We start from the raw sequence: 19,762 nt of genomic DNA on the forward strand, positions 1-19,762 counted from the left end.
GGACTGCTGCATATATTTTATAGCAGTTTGATACTGAGTACCAGCAACTAAGCGAGTTTCCCCAAGACGGCCAACAACTATAACCTCAACCACACCATGCAAACCCGGAGAAAAGGATTTTACCGCTCCTCCCCAACATCTTTCCAGCGCCATTGTCTTTCGCGTCCTTCGATCACACCAGGACCAGCACGAATTTTCTCGACACCGGGATCCAGTCCACGGTGCTATAGGTGCGGGAAAACTTTCTTCCACGGCCACCTTGTGTCCAGCTACACGTTCCGAGTGTTTCGTGTGCGGAAAACTTGGTCACCATGCGAAAGTATGTTTCTCTTCTGCAACCACATCTTACCGTTCCTCCCAAAGGAATACATTTCCATTGGCGTCCATCGATCATTCAAAGATCAAAAAGGATCAAGCCAAGGGGTCAGGACGGGCCTGCTTGAGAACAAACCCGGGAAACCCGTCTGTAGGATCGTCTGACAACAAGTCGTCAAAATGCGATTCTACTGCAGGTATGTGTATTTCTCGGACTGCTTCCAAAAATAGTCCGAAGAGTGTTGCTGTTGCGGAGACGCAAAGGAAGAGTGTACTTTATCTGCAGACTAAGTCCGTAAGCAAACGGCGCAGGGATTCAAGAAGAATAAAGGACTATTACGATAGATTGCAGTTAGTGAAATCTTCACCTTTCCAAGACCTAAGTTCCGAAGATATTTGCAATTTATTTAAATCAACAGGCCATACCATCCAACTAACTGCATTACAGAATAAAAATAAGACCTTAAAGACAAAAATTAGTGAACTAGTACGGAAATGTGATAATCTTCAGACCGTAACATCCACTCTTCATAAACAAATCTTAAAGTTACAGAACAGACCACTCGAACGAAGACCATACGAGTCAACTAGAAGTGTCGACAAACAACACCCTTTCCTCCCGCTACCAACACCAACCAGGCTTTATAATTGGTACCAACAACCCAGTGTTCCATATGCTAATTTCCGGTGATTCCTGAGACGAGGACGTCTCATTTTTCGAAGCGAGAGGGAATTATCACGGTGTGATTTTTGATACAATTTTAGTGACATGTTTTAGCTGACTTTGAAATATACTTTTAATTATCTGTAATTACTTTAAACATCACGAAACTCAAAACGCGTCAATTTAACCAATTTACTCAAGATGTCACGAGTTATTCTATCTAAGCCATCTGTCACTCATGCTCGGAACTGTGCTAATTGTCATTGTTATATTTTATTATTTATATGTTACATGTATCATTGTTAATCAGTCAAGTTCTATAGGCTTCGGATTGTTCGGGTGCAATTTTTGGATTTCCAGAATTCACCCTACCGACCTAAGTTATAACAAGTTGCTGTCCTTTAAAAAAGGACTGCAATACGTGGACCATATGCATGTGTTTCGAAACGAAATTCGAAGAAAATTTCTAGATTTAGTGAGCTTACAAAGGTGTAATTAAGTTTAATTTTTTTTTTCTAATTTTCATCGTTATTTAAGTCTGCTTAATTAGGCTGTAATGATAAGAAAAATCATGACCTTGAAATGATATGAATATGAAATGTTGATCTAGGTATCTATCACAATTGTAATTTAGCCTTTAAAATTAACAACAGAATTAAAGGAGGCTTAAGCGTGCAGGTATCGTAATCTCCATTGGTGTATCCAGAGAGGGGGGGGGGGGTCGGGTGTTGGAACCCCCTATATTTTTGCAGAAAGAGGAAGAGAGAAAGAGAATGTTTATTCTGTAATATATATATATATATATATATATATATATATATATATATATATATATATATATATATATATATATATATATAGTATTTTCAATAAAATATTAATTAAGTACTTCAATCTCTGCCCTTTCTGCTCTCTAGATAGAGTTTTGCTTATTGCTTCCTCCGTGTACCTTCACAATACTGGTTCCGGGCCTCGAACACCCACATGTAACATGAAATATTTCACTTTGATATCATCGGAAGATTCCAGCGAACGAGCGTACGGCATTGCCATTTTTGGACCATCTTCTAAAGTAACTAACTTTAAGAAGTATGCATAAAAAGTCATGAAAGGGAGTATCCATAAGAGAATATTATCCTTTACAAAAAATTTGACAATTAATTGTCATGTACAAATTTTGCCTAAGAAATATCAAAATTTTTGTAAAGGACAATATTTATCTCCTTATGTTATGGGGATATTTTAATCAATGAAGAGAAAGGTTCAAAATGTCCCGTAGTATGTGGGGGAGGGGGGCTAACTTTTTCTTTAAAAAATCTTTTGTTAGAATTCGAATATATAAGTTTTAATTTGCATTGGAAGCTCCCTCGCACTTTTTGTTGCGGAAAGGTTCAAAATACAGAAAATCAAACATTTAAAAGAAATCAAAATGTACCGAAAAGTTAGACGAAGCCCCCCCCCCCCAAAAATAGAATTTTACAGGGTGGTGCACAGGCTGTTAATTTATTTATTTATTTCTGCTTGTCAACTCTTTTTGGAGGTTGCCCCCTTTAAAAACCGTTGGTACGGGCTTGAATGTAAGTGCCTGTGGTGTGACTTAGAACCCCCCCCCCCCCTTTACTAAAGGGTCTCGAGTTATCTTAAACAATTAATGCTAAGTTATCGATTAACTCGATCATTTAAAAACACAAAAAAAGATTAATTTTCTGTGTGTTTTTTTTTCTCTCTGACTCTTTTAAATAACGGAATGGTTAATATACAACACCTGCAATCGTAACTTCTCGGCAGAAGGTCTGAGAAGATGCGATTGACAATCTTATCGCACGTGTGTAGACCTTGGCTATTTGGTCTTGCAAGCACAGGTGTGTGTACTGTTTGCTAGTGTCGCTTAGACTGGTGACAGTATTTGCTACAGACATAAAGAACTATACACCAGTTTCATAACATGTGCATTTTTTTTCTAGTGAAAATTGGAGTAAATTAAAAGTCAAATATTTTGGATATTGGGTAACCCATATCTATTCTTGTTACAACGACCGTCAGTGCATCCGTGGACGAGTTCATTGGTTACTTTGAAAGGTGGCACAGGTTTACCTTTCGTTAACATTTTCTACAATGATCTGCCTACTTTGAGTGATTGTAAATTCATAGCAAAGTTGTTAAATTTTATTCCCGATTGGTCTATAGTTTTGTCATTTAACTGAAAAAAAATCGGGGTATTTCGATACATGTAATGCTTAACGACTGGGACTTGACATCTTTACTAGATTTATACGGAAGTATCCTATCATTGGAAAGATAGATGGTACACAACTACACGTGTAGCACAGATCTGTAGTACGCAGAATTTTTGGGGGGATTTTTCTCCCTCTCCCCCACATGGAAAACATTGCTACAGGCCTTTATCAAGCTAAATTTGGATTGCTGTCTATCAAATTATTTTGCAAACCTTGATGCACAAAACTAATGCCGGTAAACATGCAGAGACTATCTTTTAAAACCTAGAGTGGTTTTAATTCAACATGTTCAAGTTGTTAAGCTATCTATATAAGTTCTTCGTACTAAAATGCCTGTACCATAGAATTTAGTTTGTATATAAGGATATATGTATTAAAGAGAAATTCAGATCTTGGTTACGCCAAAGAATACATAAATACGATGCGCAGATTTTAGAGCGAAGTTTGCCAATGATTGGCATATTCTAATTCAAAGAGGGCGAATTGTTCTACGGGCAAGTTAACTTAGAGGCGAACTCTCTAGCATCCTCGCGCATGCGTAGCCTGACGTAAGCCCATGGCATCCGGTTTAACTCCGCTAATATATTTTCTGCGTGGACCTCAGGGTCCACGCAATAAAGTGCTATTCCATCGTTAGCATTTTTATGTTTCATTGTTGCCGGAAAGTTTTGACACTTATTTTCCCCGGTGATAAATGTATTCAAGAAACATTATTATACGGTATGTGTTTTAACAAGTAAAGGTTTTGAACTACTTAATTGTTACATGTTTCCGATGAAAATCTGAAATGCTGTAGAAAATGTTCAAAACATTACAATATGTGAACGGGTTGGTGGTGTATTGATCTTGACTTACTTTGATCCAATCTCTTATAATACTTAGGAGCGGCGGATCAAGAATTTTCTGAAACAAATAACTACTGTAACAGTACTTTATATGGCATTAAAAATGAACGGTTTAATTTTTTTCATGTGTTCTTTAGTGTTATTTTCACTCATATTGGGACGCTATTATTTACCTATTAAAAGCTGCGAATTTCGACCTGTACGCTGCACTTACATGTGCATGTGTATGTCCATAAATCAGTGGCAGGACCTTCCGTGTTCAACTTTTGACATGTATACTCGGCGGCATTTTTTTTTTACTTATGAGAAATCTTTCGATCTGTACTCTGCACTTATAAACAAAGAGGGATCTTTTTCGTGACTCTGCACTATTTGATCACCGAGGAATCTTTTTTGTGCCAACACCTACTTTGACAGAAGACCGCGGTTTATACAGTCCCCGAAGGACCGATCTCCATGTCCAACATCACCGCACTATATGTATGGATTAAATATGAATACAATTATTTTTTTTTTAAATTGGTTTTATAATGAGAAACTGATTAATTACGTCCTTTTGAGACCTAGTAGTAATCAATTGAAATAATACACGTAAGTCCTTAGGAACTAAGGAACAGGATGAATGGGAGTGGGGGGTTGGCAGGTTGAATCTTCTTACAGAAAGAGAAATTAAAGTTTTTTTCATAAATATAATTACTTTAAAAATAATTTTTATGACAAAATGTACACTATGCTTGCCTTGCTGTCACTCAAGTTACAAATTCTAAATAACTATGGGTAAAAAAAAAGATATAAAGAATAAATTATAAAATTAAATTAATTTCTTTAATTTATTTAATCCATCCACCCCCGGTCTCTTTTAAATTTTACATCTCATGAACTTAGAAAATAATCTCAGTAATTATCAGCAATTCTCAGTACCAACAGTAACTCTCAGCAAATATCAGTAATTATCAGAACCCACAGTAAAAACGACAGTAAATATCAGTAATTATCAGAACCAACAGCAATTATCAGTAACAACAGTAAAAATATCAGCAAATATCAGAATTTCTCAGTACCAACTGTATAATATCAGTAAATATCAGAAATTATCAGTAAAAAGTGGCACTATCAGTAATTTTTAAGGCCAGTAGTGAAAGGCATTATTATCAATATTTGCATCTAAATGTAATTCAGTAAAACACAAAATGTGATTGTCATTGACAAATGATTCTAAATTTTCAATTTTGTTTCCAAAACTTCTACGCTTATGTGAAAAATATCTAGCGTGCGGACTGTGTTGCTTGTAGGCCCAGGGTTTGATTCAAAATCCCCAGACAGCATACTAATAAGTTGAAAAAGAAAACTGACAATCAGAAAATCTAAAAATATACTGCATATCTGATAAAAAAATTTGAAGGTTTATTTAAGGTATTACACAATAGATAGGCCATTTTTCCCCTCAAATTCAAGTCTTTTGAAACGTTGATATTTTGTACAAAATCTCTCTTTATATGTAATAAGAAAAAAATCAACATTTCTTGACCACATAGTTTGAAATATGCCCTATCTGACCCCTGTAAGAAGATTGTGAAGTCAGACATTTGACTTGAGAATGTGTATTATTTCAATATTACCAATCGATTTATTGCAAATCTGTAAGATGTTTTATTATTTTTTTTAATAAAGGAAACATTTTTCTTCAAAATCATATGTCAGTTTTGAATATTTTTAATATTCCAAACAACCAAAATGAATTCGAATTACCATATTTATATTGGATTCCGAAACTTCATAAAAATCCTTACAAACAAAGATACATAGTGGGTTCCAGTAAATGTTCAACCAAGCCTCTATATTTACTCCTCACTAAGATATAAACAGTGGTGAAGGAGAAACTTCAAGAGTACTGTGCAACAATATATTCGAGAAGTGGTGTAAATCAGATGTGGATACTTAAAAATTCCGAGGAACTTTTGAAAATTTGAAATCACAAGATTTTACCAAAATCAACATCTTAAAAACTTACGACTTTTCAACTTTATACACAACCATTCCCCACGATAAATTAAAGTCCAGGCTTTTTGATATCATTGACAGCTGCTTTTTCAATAAAAATGGAACTCGTAAATATACTTACCTTGTCATTGGTCATTTGCAAAATTATTTTGTTAAAAAACATTCTGATTGTACACACAAGTACTCTGAAGTTGACATTAAAAAGATGCTTGAGTTTCTGATTGACAATATCTATGTGGTTTTTGGAGACCAGGTCTTCCAACAATCTATTGGAATTCCCATGGGTACCAATTGCGCCCCGTTATTAGCAGACCTTTTTTGTATTCATATGAAGCAGAATTTGTCCAAAATCTTGCACGTGAAAAGAAGAAAACACTTGCTGTGGCGTTCAACTCGACATTTAGATATATCGACGACGTATTGTCAATCAACAATGGCTATTTTCATTCTTATGTCGATACGATATATCCTGGTGAACTTGAGATAAAAGATACCACAGAGTCTGACACATCTGTTTCATATTTGGATATTTTACTTGAAAAAGACGTTAATGGTAATCTAACAACCAAGCTTTATGATAAACGTGATGCCTTTAACTTTTCAATCGTCAACTTCCCTTACTTATGCAGCAATATACCTTCATCACCTGCATACGGGGTATATATCTCTCAGTTGATTCGATACGCAAGAGCATGCTCTACGTATGTACAATTTCTAAAACGAGGTAAATTATTGGCAAACAAGTTGATGAAACAAAAATATCAGCTGTCTCGTATAAAGTCATCATTTCGTAAGTTCTATGGTCGATACAATGACCTTGTCAGCAAATACAATTTATCATTGAGTCAAATGCTGACTGATGTTTTTCATTCTAATTGTCAGGCCATTATTTACACACTGAATTGTCGACGGATTTTTCCATTATTTCCCGATCATGACAAGGAGCACACGGCGGGTGTGACCGGTCGGCAGGGGATGCTCACTCCTCCATGGCACCTGATCCCACCTCTGATGTTCTGGAGGTCCGTGTTTGCTCTGCTCCTATTTTGTATTGTATAATGGACTTTCGAGCTTGAATACTGTTCGTTATCTCCATATATTTCAATAAAGATACCACAGAGTCTGACATATCTATTTCATATTTGTATATTTTATTAGGGAAAGACGGTAATGGTAACCTAACAACAAAAATGTATGATAAACGTGATGACTTCAACTTTTCTATCGTCAGCTTCCCTTATTTATGTAGCATTATACAACTATCACCTGCATATGGAGTTTCTAAAACGACGCAAACTATTGACAAACAATTTGACGAACAAGGATACCAACTATTTTGTTAAAAGGCAGCATTTCGCAAAGTCTATGGTCGATACAATGACATTGTCAAATACATTCTTTCGTTAATTCAAATATTGACTATTTTTTCATACAAATCGATTGGCCATTTATTTTACACTGAATTATCTACGGATTTTTTCGTTGCCCGATCATCACAAGTAGCACACGACGGATGTGACTGGTCGACAGGGAATGCTTACTCCTCCATGGCAACTTATTCCACTTTTATGTTTTTAGAGGTCCATTATTGCTCTTCTCATAAAATGTATTGCTGCAGTGGACCTTTTTAGTCTGATTACTATTTGTTAATTTCATATTTCATTTTCAAAATTCAGTTTGTTACCAGGGTATTTTTTTTTATCTTTTACTTTATTACCACACATGAAAAATATGCCATGCATTAATATTTTTTGTTAGCTGCAATAATGTAGTGTAGCCCTCTCCGAGTTTTTTTCGGGGGGGAAGGGGCTACAATTCCACTGCATCTCCGTAATGGTGCAAATATATTTTTTAGATACGGGCGACTGCAGGCAAAATAAATTGTTTTTGCATTCAACTTACTTCCAATAAGACGGAATTTTTATTCACTATCAACATCATACCCCTTTATACGCGAAAACCAAGTAAAATAAATCTCCGTGTTTCCAGCCGTTCTCCTCAGCAGCCATGACAGTTCTCACGTGATGTAATGAGACTTGCGCTTGAAATTTAGAATCACTTGATAATGTAAATGTCGGTGTCGATAAAAGTTTGTGTTGTATGATATCATAAATATCGATAAATTAAAGCATTCCATGTGATATTTTTTCATATACAATGATATTTATGCTTAAAATAAGGGAAATCCATACAGATCCGCTCCCGCAGATCCAGAATTCTCATCGGTTGTCCCAAAATAAAATCGATCAAGGTCAGTAAACATGGCGGATAAATTCAAGTTGTGATGTCGACATACACGAAATATAACCGATATACGGTCTGTTCTGTATATTTTTGGATCAATTCATGTTCTGCATAACTACATTTTATGAGTTCAGGTAAGATATGTTAATAAAATACCCACTTACTGATAATTTGAGCCGAAATCTGTGCGGTAGTGAATCACTCCCGCACTTGCACCATTACGGAGATCCTAAGGAGTTGTAGCCTTCTCCCGAAAACATCAGATTACAAAAAGTCGGAGAGGGCTACATTATTGCAGCTAATTTTTTGAAAGATCTAATTTAGCCTAGATAAATGAATTATCAAACTTATACTCTTCGCAGTCTCACCCTGGAATGTAAACATAGCAAGTTCTATTTCAACAATAATATTTCTATTAACACGGTGTTTAAATTCATGAAACATACCAAATTATATTTTTAAGTTAACTTCCTACATGTACATAAACTAATTTTGGCCATCATCCAACTCGAGATCTACACATTAAAATTGCTACAGTTTCATCTGATTAAAAGTTTTTGAAATATTCAGTATCGTGTCTATCCTAACCGGTTGCACATTTCCCAGTTTTTGCTGATTTCTATGGCCACAAATAAACTTAGCATAGTTCCTTTAGGTAAAATCGAGAGTATAAAAAAGGAATGAACTAAAAGTTTCATGTTTGACTATTAAAATTTTCCCCATAAAACCTGTTTCCAAAATATCCAAAATCTCATGGATTTTACATTGACGAAAATCTATCAAGGTTCTTACCATTAGACGAACCCATGTTTAATTCTGGGTTTTGAAATATAGTTTTATAGTTTATAATTAAGAACCAGTAAAGTGAATTTTGATGTAAACAAAATTATCTTAATTTGCCATGCCAAATTATTTAAACTAAGGCAAACAATCAGATTTTTAATATTGCATTTTTTTCCTCTATTCCATTAAAGTTCACTTAGAATACTAGACAATATATGTTACAGTTTTGTTTTTAAAGAGACATTATTCATGTTGGCCACCAGAATTGCTGTTGCTTCATCCACTACCTTATAGGCATTCTCTTTTGAAAAACTTCCTACATCTTTGATTCTCTCTGGTTTTATGGAAATATTACAATAGTCGTCACTTTGACTGGGCTTCTTGGTCTTCTTTTTTCCGTCGATCGCTAATTTCTCGATTTTTCCACATTTTCTCTGGCTTTTAGTGCCATTACTTTCTTCTCTTAATTCACATGTTCCCTTCAAACTTCTACCTCTATTTTCATTTTCAGTTTTGTTTTCCGTTTTCGAGGAAGCTCTTTCATTTGTTCTGCATACTTCTTCTGGATATATTATTGCTGTCATCTGACTCGACGGAGAATCGTCCCTTTCGGAGTCGTAACTATCAGTTTTGTCGTTATTTATATCTTCACTCTCTAGATCTGCGTCATTGACTGGCTCACTTAAGTTAATTTTATTTGTTTCCAAGGGATATGTTTTATCTTTTTGGCAAACCTCTGCTGAAATTTTCATTTGATGTTGTTGGAAATTGTTCTCTTTACATTTAATATCATTAGTTTTATCATTATTTTTATTTGCTTTATTCGTATCTGATTTCTGATCGGTCTTTGCTATCATGTCTATCTTCTCATGCATTACCATCTTTGGTTCATGGACTTCTATGCTTTTATCATCATTACCACCAAGAGTCCCCTCAGTTTCAGCTTTCTTCTGAATGCTGTCATTCAATAGCTCAGCATTACTCACAGTTGTGTCTATAAAATCCAGTTTCTGTTTGCTGTAAATCTCCTCATCCTGGTTGAAGGTCATCGATATTTTCTTTACTTTCTCTACATGGGTGTATTCAGCTTCAGGTGATGTCAGTATTTTTCCTCATCACTGGGTTTGTGGATGCATGTTATTGCTTCTAAAATCGGTCTACCATCATTTTCATTGAAATCTTTCTTCTGTATGGATTGCAACTGTCTATAAAGCTGTCGTTTAATACACCTACAATTAATAAAACTTAATGATACTGACAAAATCTTTAATAGAAATCGTGGATTTATAATTATGAATAAAAACCAAAACAAAATGAAAAAAGAGTCAGTTTTCAAGGAAAAGGATGCTAACCAATAAATACACATGGTGTTGAAAATGATTAACAAGGCAAGCACTCCAACAAGGACAGGCAGGTATGTTTTGTAGTTTTCCCAAAGGTAACGCCAAAAGCAATCCAGCACTGTAAAATATAGAATTGAATCAAGTAATATCAATTGTAAATCTAATCCGGGAGAGTCTTATAATATCACGATGAATTTTTATTTATTCCTATTAAGAGTACAAAATGACTTAATTTTTTAAGATAAAAAAATTACCTTTTTACAGTGGATACTTACTCCTATACTCGTGCGATCCCACCTCTGACAGAGACCCATGTTTCTCTGTTCTCAATTTGTATTGTTTAATTAACTTTTGATGACATTTGGTTATTAAAGATTTTTAGTAGTTGTGACATTAATATTGAATCATTCCTCATTCGATCAAAAGAAATTGAAGTTGTCACTGATGGAACACGTAAAAATCATCATTCAATATAAACTTATTTTTCACCAATGCAGCTCATTTTTACCTTCTCCAGTATTGTTGTAAACAACTTCGCACTCAGTCGTAGGTTGTAGAGTAGATAACTCTTTTATTGATTTTTCCAATGTTGTTCGGCAGACATTTCTTTTCTCAAGGGGACAGCTGAGAAAACGAAAAAAAAAATAATTTGGTAGAATAACACAGTAGTCACATTAACCTTTCTAAGGGGAATAAAATTTTTTTGAGCATTTATAACTTTAATTTTAACAACACAGATTATCAAAGTATTTAAAATTACCTCAATTAATTAGACTTTTAGTACATAATTAACACTAACGACGGTTACCAGCAAACACAGACCTTTAAAAACATCAGAGGTGGGATCAGAATTCATGGAGGAGTAAGTATCCCCTGTTGACAGGTCTCACCCGGCGTGTGCTCCTTGTCATGATCGGGTATTCCGCAGACAATTAAGTGTGAAAATGGCCTAATAATTTGTATGAAACATTCAGTCAACATTCTTTTTATTAGAGTTTGTTTACAGAGTATTCAAAGGATGAAAGTAGCAACCAAAAAAAAAAAAAAAAAAAAAAAAAAAAAAAAAAAAAAAAAAACCACTACCAGTATTAGTTAATTTTAGGAAGTGTCTTTATTTATCTATTTATCCATCTCTTTTTTTCTCTGTAAATAAAAAAAGTACATAACTTGAAAGGATTTTAAGTTAGTTTGTTTTGCAGTTAATTTATTATTAATAGAATTTAACAATTTTATTTTACAACTGTCAGTGTAAGTTAGAGCATTTATATAATTGACATCTTGATCAAATGAGGTAACTCTAGGCTCATTTGAAAATGTATGTGTACATTTTTATGTTTTACTAAATTCATGTATTATCCATTTTTTTTATTTTCATTGTGTGTTAATGCTTTCCGTTGGCTTCTGTGTCGACTTCTGATTGACAGTTCTCAGAGATTACAGTCCCAGTCTCAGAAAGGAAATGATGGATTCACAGCCAGGAATAACAGTCAGGCATACTTCTGCAGGTCACTAGCTCTAGCTTATATAGAGGTAAATAGAAGATATAGGTCACTAGGTCACAGCTAGGAATAACAGTCAGGCTTACTTCTGCAGGCCCCTGACTCTAGCTTATACAGAGGTAAATAGTAGATATAGGTCACTAGGTCACAGTTAAGAATAACAGTCAGGCTTACTTCTGCATGTCCCTGGCTCAAACTTATATAGAGGTAATATAGGTCACAGTTAAGAATAACAGTCAAGCCTACTTCTGCAGGTCACTGGCTCTAGCTTACAGTGGCTGCAATGTATTGTTGACAAACCAATCGTGTAGAATAGTTCGTGAAACATGCGTGATCGGGAGATCATGTGTGTCAGGCTCAATCGTTTGCGGTTTTAATTGTGCACGATCATGTGGTAAGAAACGTGAAAATTTCGTTTTGTAAGTTTTTATCGGAATTTAATTTGTTAAACAAGCATTTCACTTGTCTGGTTTTTTTTAAAGAAATGAAGCGTGATTTACTTAATTGAACGAACTAATTATCGCTGGTAAAAAAAAAAGCAATACAGTAAGTCGTACAATATTGTATTCTCTTAAAATAGTGCAACATCTAATGATAAAACGTATTTAAGATGTTCAACGATATTTCTCTGATGTTAATGATGTTTACTGCTAATTGTGGTCAAGGTATTTTTTATTTCAATGCATCAAAAATGTATATTTTTACAACAAAAAAAAATAATTATAAATGCTTACATAAATATTTAGTTGGCGAATGAACACGACATAATTGTCGGGGTTACTTTTTTCTGTATTTATCCCTGATATTAATTTTTGCAAATGACTGAATGGTAAAATAATTGCTGATTTTATAGATTCACAAATGGAAAGATGGATATAGCTTTAATTCATTTTTATGCCATTTTTTTTTACCTTATCCTTCCTTACTGCATATCAGAAACTCTTAATAGAATCAAAATTCATGACCCACTTTTATCATCTGATAGAACATGCAGTAATCGATCATAAATTACATTTTTACATATCCAAAAGGTAAAAAACAAATTCAGTTTTCCTTAGTAGGAGAATTACGTAAATAATTATTTGTAATCTAAAATAACTATTCACTCTTATTTAGTTTCAAAAATATCAAGTACATGAATTGCATCAATAATTATTTGTAATCTAAAATAACTATATTAAGCCATATATCGTTTTGAAAATATCCACTCCTAAATATTTTAACTGTTTTGTGTGAAGAATCGTGCATTAGCAATCATGAAAGAATCGTGTGCTTGAGTGATCCTTCGTGTAACAGATTTAATCGTGCGGAATTGTTATGATCGTTTGTGCATGTTGTCAACAATAACGTTGCAGCCACTGTATTTAGAGGTAAATATAGGTCACTAGATCACAGCTACATGTAAGAATAACAGTTAGGCTTACCTAATTCTGCTGGTTACTGGCTTTAGCTTATATAGAGGTAAAAGTAGGTCACAGCTAAGAATAACAGTTAGGCTTACTTAATTCTACAGGTTACTGGTTTTAGCTTATAGAAGTAAAAATAGGTCACTAGGTCACAGCTAAGAATAACAGTTAGGTTTACTTAATTCTGCAGATTACTGGCTTTAGCTTATATAGAGGTAAATACTGTAAACATACTTTTTCTTCTGGGTCATAATCTCATTTGTATTCAATCCACAGGTAGAACATTTTGCAGATTTGTTGGATATCATAGGAATGTCTTAAATTTTAGGTAATATGCAGTTTCTATTGGAAAATTTGTGATCATGTAAATTATTCCCAAATGGAAAAAAAGTACATCTACAGTAGTGGATATAGGTCAATATTATCATTAATGAAGGATATAGCAAACTGATTTTGTGCCCCATAGACTAGGGGCTCCAAGGGTCTAATTCAGCCACAAAAATACAGAATTAGTCAAAAAGTTAGTCAAATACAGAATTATTCAAAAAATTTGTCAAAAAAAAAAAAAATGAACTCAGCTTATTTTTCACTAAAGGAAGTGTATTTCATTAATACACAAACTTCAGAAAATGGAGTATTTATGATGTAGTCTTTGAATAGATTGCAAAAATCATCATAATCTCGCAATTTTAATCCTTAATTTGATCAAATATAATACCTCCACAAGTATGCACAAAAATAAATTTATTTAAAAATATTTATTATAAAGTATCTATCAACTGTTAAAGTAATGTATAATTTTTTTCTAAAATGGGTCCAATTTTGGTCATTGAATTTTTTTCCTTAGCTCTTTTTAAAGATCTTGAAATTTAATATAATATATTATAATTAACTGGCATAATTTTTTTTCGTAAGTTCTGAATCTATATCTTATGACCAGCTAACAGTCCTTGACCGGTTTGTGACCTTGTTACGAGAGGGCAAAGATGGAGAGCCTGTTCCTGCAGATCTTGTTCAAGTTTTGGTCCGTATTGCTGCTCTGTTCGGACTCTGGAGTCTTGAGAAACACCTGACATCATTGTATCAAGGTAAATCTGAAATCACTATAGCCCAAACAAAACGATTGATACCAATGTAGATGATACCATTGTAGATGATTAACATGGATAATTTTAATACTGATAAATAATTTACAATCTGGTACAATTGAAGTTAACATGGACGAATACATCATTTCCATTCATTGAAACAACAGGAGGATACAATATCCGGGGGGGGGGTATTAAAACCTAAATGTACATATATTCCATTTTCATCACAAGAGAGTTTTACATACACCACTGTTGGTTCACTTAAAAAATAATATTCAATGCAAGTAGGTCATATAAAGGTTTGAAACTGCACCTGTGTGCATGAACTCCAAACCGGACACGTGGTCATAAAATCCTTAGAAAAATGGTTTTACTAAATATAAATACAAAAAAAATAGTATTTAGAATAACAAAAAATATTAGAAGTCAATACATGTATCTAATCAGTGTACACGAATGAAGGACATTACTTTAGGAGTTCAATATGCCAATTATATTTATCATGCAGACGTTACCGATGTTTTTTTTTTTTTTTTCAAGCTCGAATGTCCTGCATTGCAGAGAAGAATGGAGGGGGGGGGGATCTTAAAATTGCAGAAATTGCTTATTCATCTTCATTTAAATGCAGATGTTTTATATTTGTGATAAATACAATGTACATTACATTTTTTAAGTAAAATATACTTTCCAGCTAGGAATTTTTATTTGTATTTGTAGAACCATAGCATTGTTTTCGTCCCAAGTCTGAAAGACGCTGTGAGAAACGTAACTTACGGAGAGGGGGGGGGGGGTAGATTTTCCGCTATAAATTCAAAACGCGTCGTTTAAAAATTTTTTAAAAAATTATCAGGAACATTTTGATCATCAGTTACAAGAAGTAATAATTTTTTTCAAAATTAAAGGACAGATTTTTTCATTAAAAAATATTTCATTTGAAAATCACGCATTTTTCAATGCAAAAATGAAGCATAGTTTTTCAGTTTAAATTCTTCAAAATCGTTTTTCTCGAAGTGTACCTCTACAAATTCACTTTGTTTGTGTGTTTAATAGGTAAACGAACGATTCAGCAAATTTTGACAGATAGGCTAACCTTAAATATTTTAAAATAAGGGATGTTATAGTTAGTTTGTTGAATTTTTTTTGTACTCGTGATCAGCCAAAGGGGGGTAACTTTTGGAACTTCCTGTCCAAATTCGACTCGAACGATTTTGACCAAAATGTACATACACATAGTAGATATGGTCATGTATAAGATATACAAAAATAGCGAAAATTAAACGACAGGAAATTTTTGGGGTAGGTGTGTTGTACATCCTTAACGCGTGAAGTGTTTTATTTTTCAAACTCAACGGCACGTGTTTGATCCATTGATTGCGTGTCGGCCCTTCATGACGTCACAGAGAAATTATGTCTAACGTTTATGACGTGAGGAACCCATGTTTATACAGATATAGATACACACTGCTTTCAATGGTGTTATATAAAGGAAAGGATTTGCAAATGTAAATATTGTAAATAATGTATGACAAATTATTTATTATTAATAAGTGCTATAAAATTTGATCTTACTCATTGGTTATAGACCAGATTTAAGCTGTACCGGTATATGAATTATACAGTGTATTTACTAATATAGTGGAGTCTTGATAATCAGGATACTAATGATCTGCAAAATCACTTTGGGGATTAATAAATTTAGTTTACTGATTGACAAAATTATTATCTTATCTAAGGGTTATCTCTCTTACTGCTGTACCCTCAACACAGAATGATTAAACAGAGCTGGACAATTTTCTTCTGTACATTTACATGTACTTAGAAGAAGTTAGGAATGATGATGGAAATTGCTCTTAATGTATACAGGTAATCTCGGGCCCCAGCAGAGGGTATCATATATGTATTTGGTATAGATTTTAAGAGAGGTTGATTTCTATCAAATATTAAGATATTTTTCAGCTGCTTGTGATAGGCATTGGCATTTTATGAAGTCATTTTTCAGGGTATCCATACCCTTCAAACTAATTTTTACTAACTCCACCTCCTCTAGAGGAACATTCTTAAAATTCTGTGACTGTTGATTGGTTAACTGATAAATTCATTGATTCTCTGCCCTATGTTTTTATACCCCTGCAAATGAAGTTTGAAGGGTATAATCATTATGGTTTAATCATGATTTGATATAAAATGTCCAAAAGGTCTGTCAAGATTCACCACCATTTTTGTTTGCAAGAGGTCAAAGTAACATGACATACGAAGTAGAAGTTAAAATTTCTTAAGGTCATGATATTTTCATGCTAAAACTACGGATGTACATGATTTCATACAAAACACAAAAGTTTTACAACCATTAACAAATTACTAGTACATTTAAAACAGCTAACAAATGAACTCTGCCATCATGCGAAAGAAATTTATTGTCATGGCCTGAATCTTTTGGAAATGTCAGGTATTCCCCTACTTTTAGTTGCCCTATAAGGGGTATTCGTCCTATTAGGAAATGAATGATTCTTTCATAATTAGAACTGTCTTAGCCAACATATAAGAAATACATTCTTTGGATTAATTTCTTTATTTTGAAAAATGTGGGAGGGGGAGATAGCAATAGCACAAGGATGTGCTGCTTTAGATGTATGATTTACATAGGTTGTGGATAATTGTTTTAGACCCCTGCATGAAATATTTAGGAATCCCATTGGTCATCCATCTGTCTGTCTAGCTGACTGGCTGTCTGTATTCTATGATGAAATATTTAGGAATCCCATTGGTCATCCGTCTGTCTGTCTAGCTGACTGGCTGTCTAATTCTATGGTGAAACAATAAATCAAAAAGTTTACATTGTTAGAATTTCAAATTTTATACAAAAGGAGTTTATCATAGGAAAACGCTTGTATAATAATAATACTTCTTGATTGAATACTATGATCTCTCTGTATGCATGTCTGTATTTATTTTTAAATATCAATAATTCTCACACACACTCGATTGATTGCTCTGAGTCACCTTCATTATGTGCTATATTTTGTTCCTAGCATTGCTGTACTAAGTACATTTGTCACTTCCTCACACAGAGTCATAGTTTGTCCAGAAATAAAATGTATGTTTTATCAGAGTGTTCCTCTCAATGAGTTCAAATTCTATCTTATGTAATAAATAAATCAGGGTTTATAAATAAAAGTACAAAGTACATAAAAGAAGCCTGCTTCAAATTAGACTATGAACATCATGTGGATCAACAGTTGAACACCTGTTTATGACAAATTAATGCTATAAAAAGTAAATATGAAAGACATTTTTGTAGATGGAATTGTGTGTGATGTGTGCATTTTGTTAGTAATTTAATGACATTTTATATGTTTTAATCAGTGAAGTTTGTACATTTAAGAATAAAGACCCTCCTCATGACACTTAATGAAATACTTGAAATATACTTGAACAATACTCGTAGACAAGCACATAAGCATTTGTAAACACATGGCACACTGTATAGATTAAAAAAGCGGAAATATATATCAAACACAAAGTTCCGTGTTAGACGGAAGTTTTGGATATTTTCTGCAAAACTTTTCATCTTTTTGATTTAGAAATAAAGAACATTTTCCTGGGGGATTTCATAATTTTAAAAAAAAAATTCCTGTTTCAGTAAATTAAGGTTTTCCTGGTAAGTTTACAAAAATGGAAAATTCAGAATATTCATAAATAAAGCAAGTAGCAATTACATGAATAGAAGTTTTAGCTATAAAAGAAATTAAAATACATTTGAGTTATAAAATGTTGACAGACTTTGATGCTGGGTTAAGCCATCTTTATGACATGTAATCTTTATTTGACCAACTGATTAACATATGCATTCTATACCTAATTATTTTATAATAAACAATCTTTTCCATTCCAATTTAAAAGCATTCCAAAACTGTATAAGACACATACTGATTATTACTGTAAAATCACTTTTTCATAGAAAAAAACATTGATTTGTGAAATTTAATTTTCTGAATGATGATATTTTGAGATGTTATATACTTAAATTTTAACATTTCATAAAGGACATGAATTCATGGGTCTATTCATAAAAAAAGAAGAAAACCCCCATGAAAAATTAATGATTTTGAAGGTATTAACCCTCACTGTGCATGTTTCAGACAGTATTATCAGCCTTGAAGAACTGTGCATGTCTTATTTGCCTTTCTTTTATCTCTTTATCTCTTTTAAGAATGGCCTTCTCTATTTTACAGGAGGCTATGTGCTTGGTACTGAGGCCTCTAAGACTGTGGGAGGTCATTTCACAGCTGAATTATGAACTTGATGTATCTGTATTTTACAGGAGGCTATATACCTGGTAGTGAGGCCCCCAAGACAATGCAGGAGACCATTTTACAGCTGAGTTATGAACTTGATGTATTCTGTATTTTACAGGAGCCCGATATACCTTGGTAGTGAGGCCCCCAAGACAAAGCTGGAGACCATTTTACAGCTGAGTTAAGAACTTGATGTATCTGTATTTTTTACAGGAGGCTACATATCAGGAAGTGAGCCACCTAAGATGATCAGGGAGGCCATTTTACAGCTTTGTTATGAACTTAAAGATGATGCTGTGGCTCTCGTTGATGCCATTGCTCCTACAGACTTCATTCTGAATTCTCCGATTACAAGATCTGATGGACAGGTATTGATTTCACTCTGAATTCTAACATTAGAAAGTCTAAATTGGATGGGCAATGACTTTCCTCAGTATTGACAAAGTTATAATTAAAATTTGATAAATTACATAAGAACAACTTAGATGTGAGTGATATTTATAGGAGGTACAATCTATTCTGTTTTTTTTCCTTCTTTAGATTTATAAGAACTTGTACAGTGCAATGATTCAAGGACCCAATGCTTTAGAAAGACCCACTTATTGGAAAGAATTTGTGGATAAACCTGTAATTGGAAGCAAGTCCAAATTATAAAATGAAACTCTTCTTGTTAGAGCTTTGCTTAACAAGTCAATATATTTTGTGTATAATACATTTATCACCAGTGACAGATATTATTTACAACATATCAATAAAAAGAGAATACAAAACATGTACATGTACATGTATGCTAAGATTTTATTCTACATGAAGAGAAATGAAAGGCCATAGAAATCAGTACTATGATTAATACTTTGTTAATCGGTCATTTATAAAATGTCACTCATTTCCAGAGGATTTAATAAAGCATGGAAACATTGTTGATGGAAGAAAAGAAACAGCCTACCCTGTGTGTGATTGTGAAATTTTGATTCCAGAAGATTCCTTATTAACTGGCTCCTTGTAAAAATGAAGTACAATTTTAACATATTTAATTACT

The 19,762-nt window shown here is 33.4% G+C and overlaps 1 protein-coding gene across 1 annotated transcript; it reads left to right on the plus strand.

Annotated features, from left to right (window-relative positions):
• The first annotated feature begins 11,779 nt into the window (after window positions 1-11,779).
• Window positions 11,780-19,431, plus strand: LOC133197048 (peroxisomal acyl-coenzyme A oxidase 3-like). The gene is made up of 4 exons (XM_061332888.1): window positions 11,780-11,962; window positions 14,278-14,425; window positions 18,937-19,091; window positions 19,264-19,431. Exons 1-4 carry the CDS (start codon window positions 11,780-11,782, stop codon window positions 19,375-19,377), a joined length of 600 nt encoding a protein of 199 aa, XP_061188872.1. The 3' UTR covers window positions 19,378-19,431.
• The last annotated feature ends 331 nt before the right edge of the window (window positions 19,432-19,762 follow it).

The sequence above is a fragment of the Saccostrea echinata genome, unplaced genomic scaffold (assembly GCF_033153115.1).
Source record: "Saccostrea echinata isolate AGI-Se365-2 ecotype Australia unplaced genomic scaffold, CSIRO_AGI_Sech_v1 ptg000030l, whole genome shotgun sequence".
Classification (NCBI taxonomy): domain Eukaryota; kingdom Metazoa; phylum Mollusca; class Bivalvia; order Ostreida; family Ostreidae; genus Saccostrea; species Saccostrea echinata.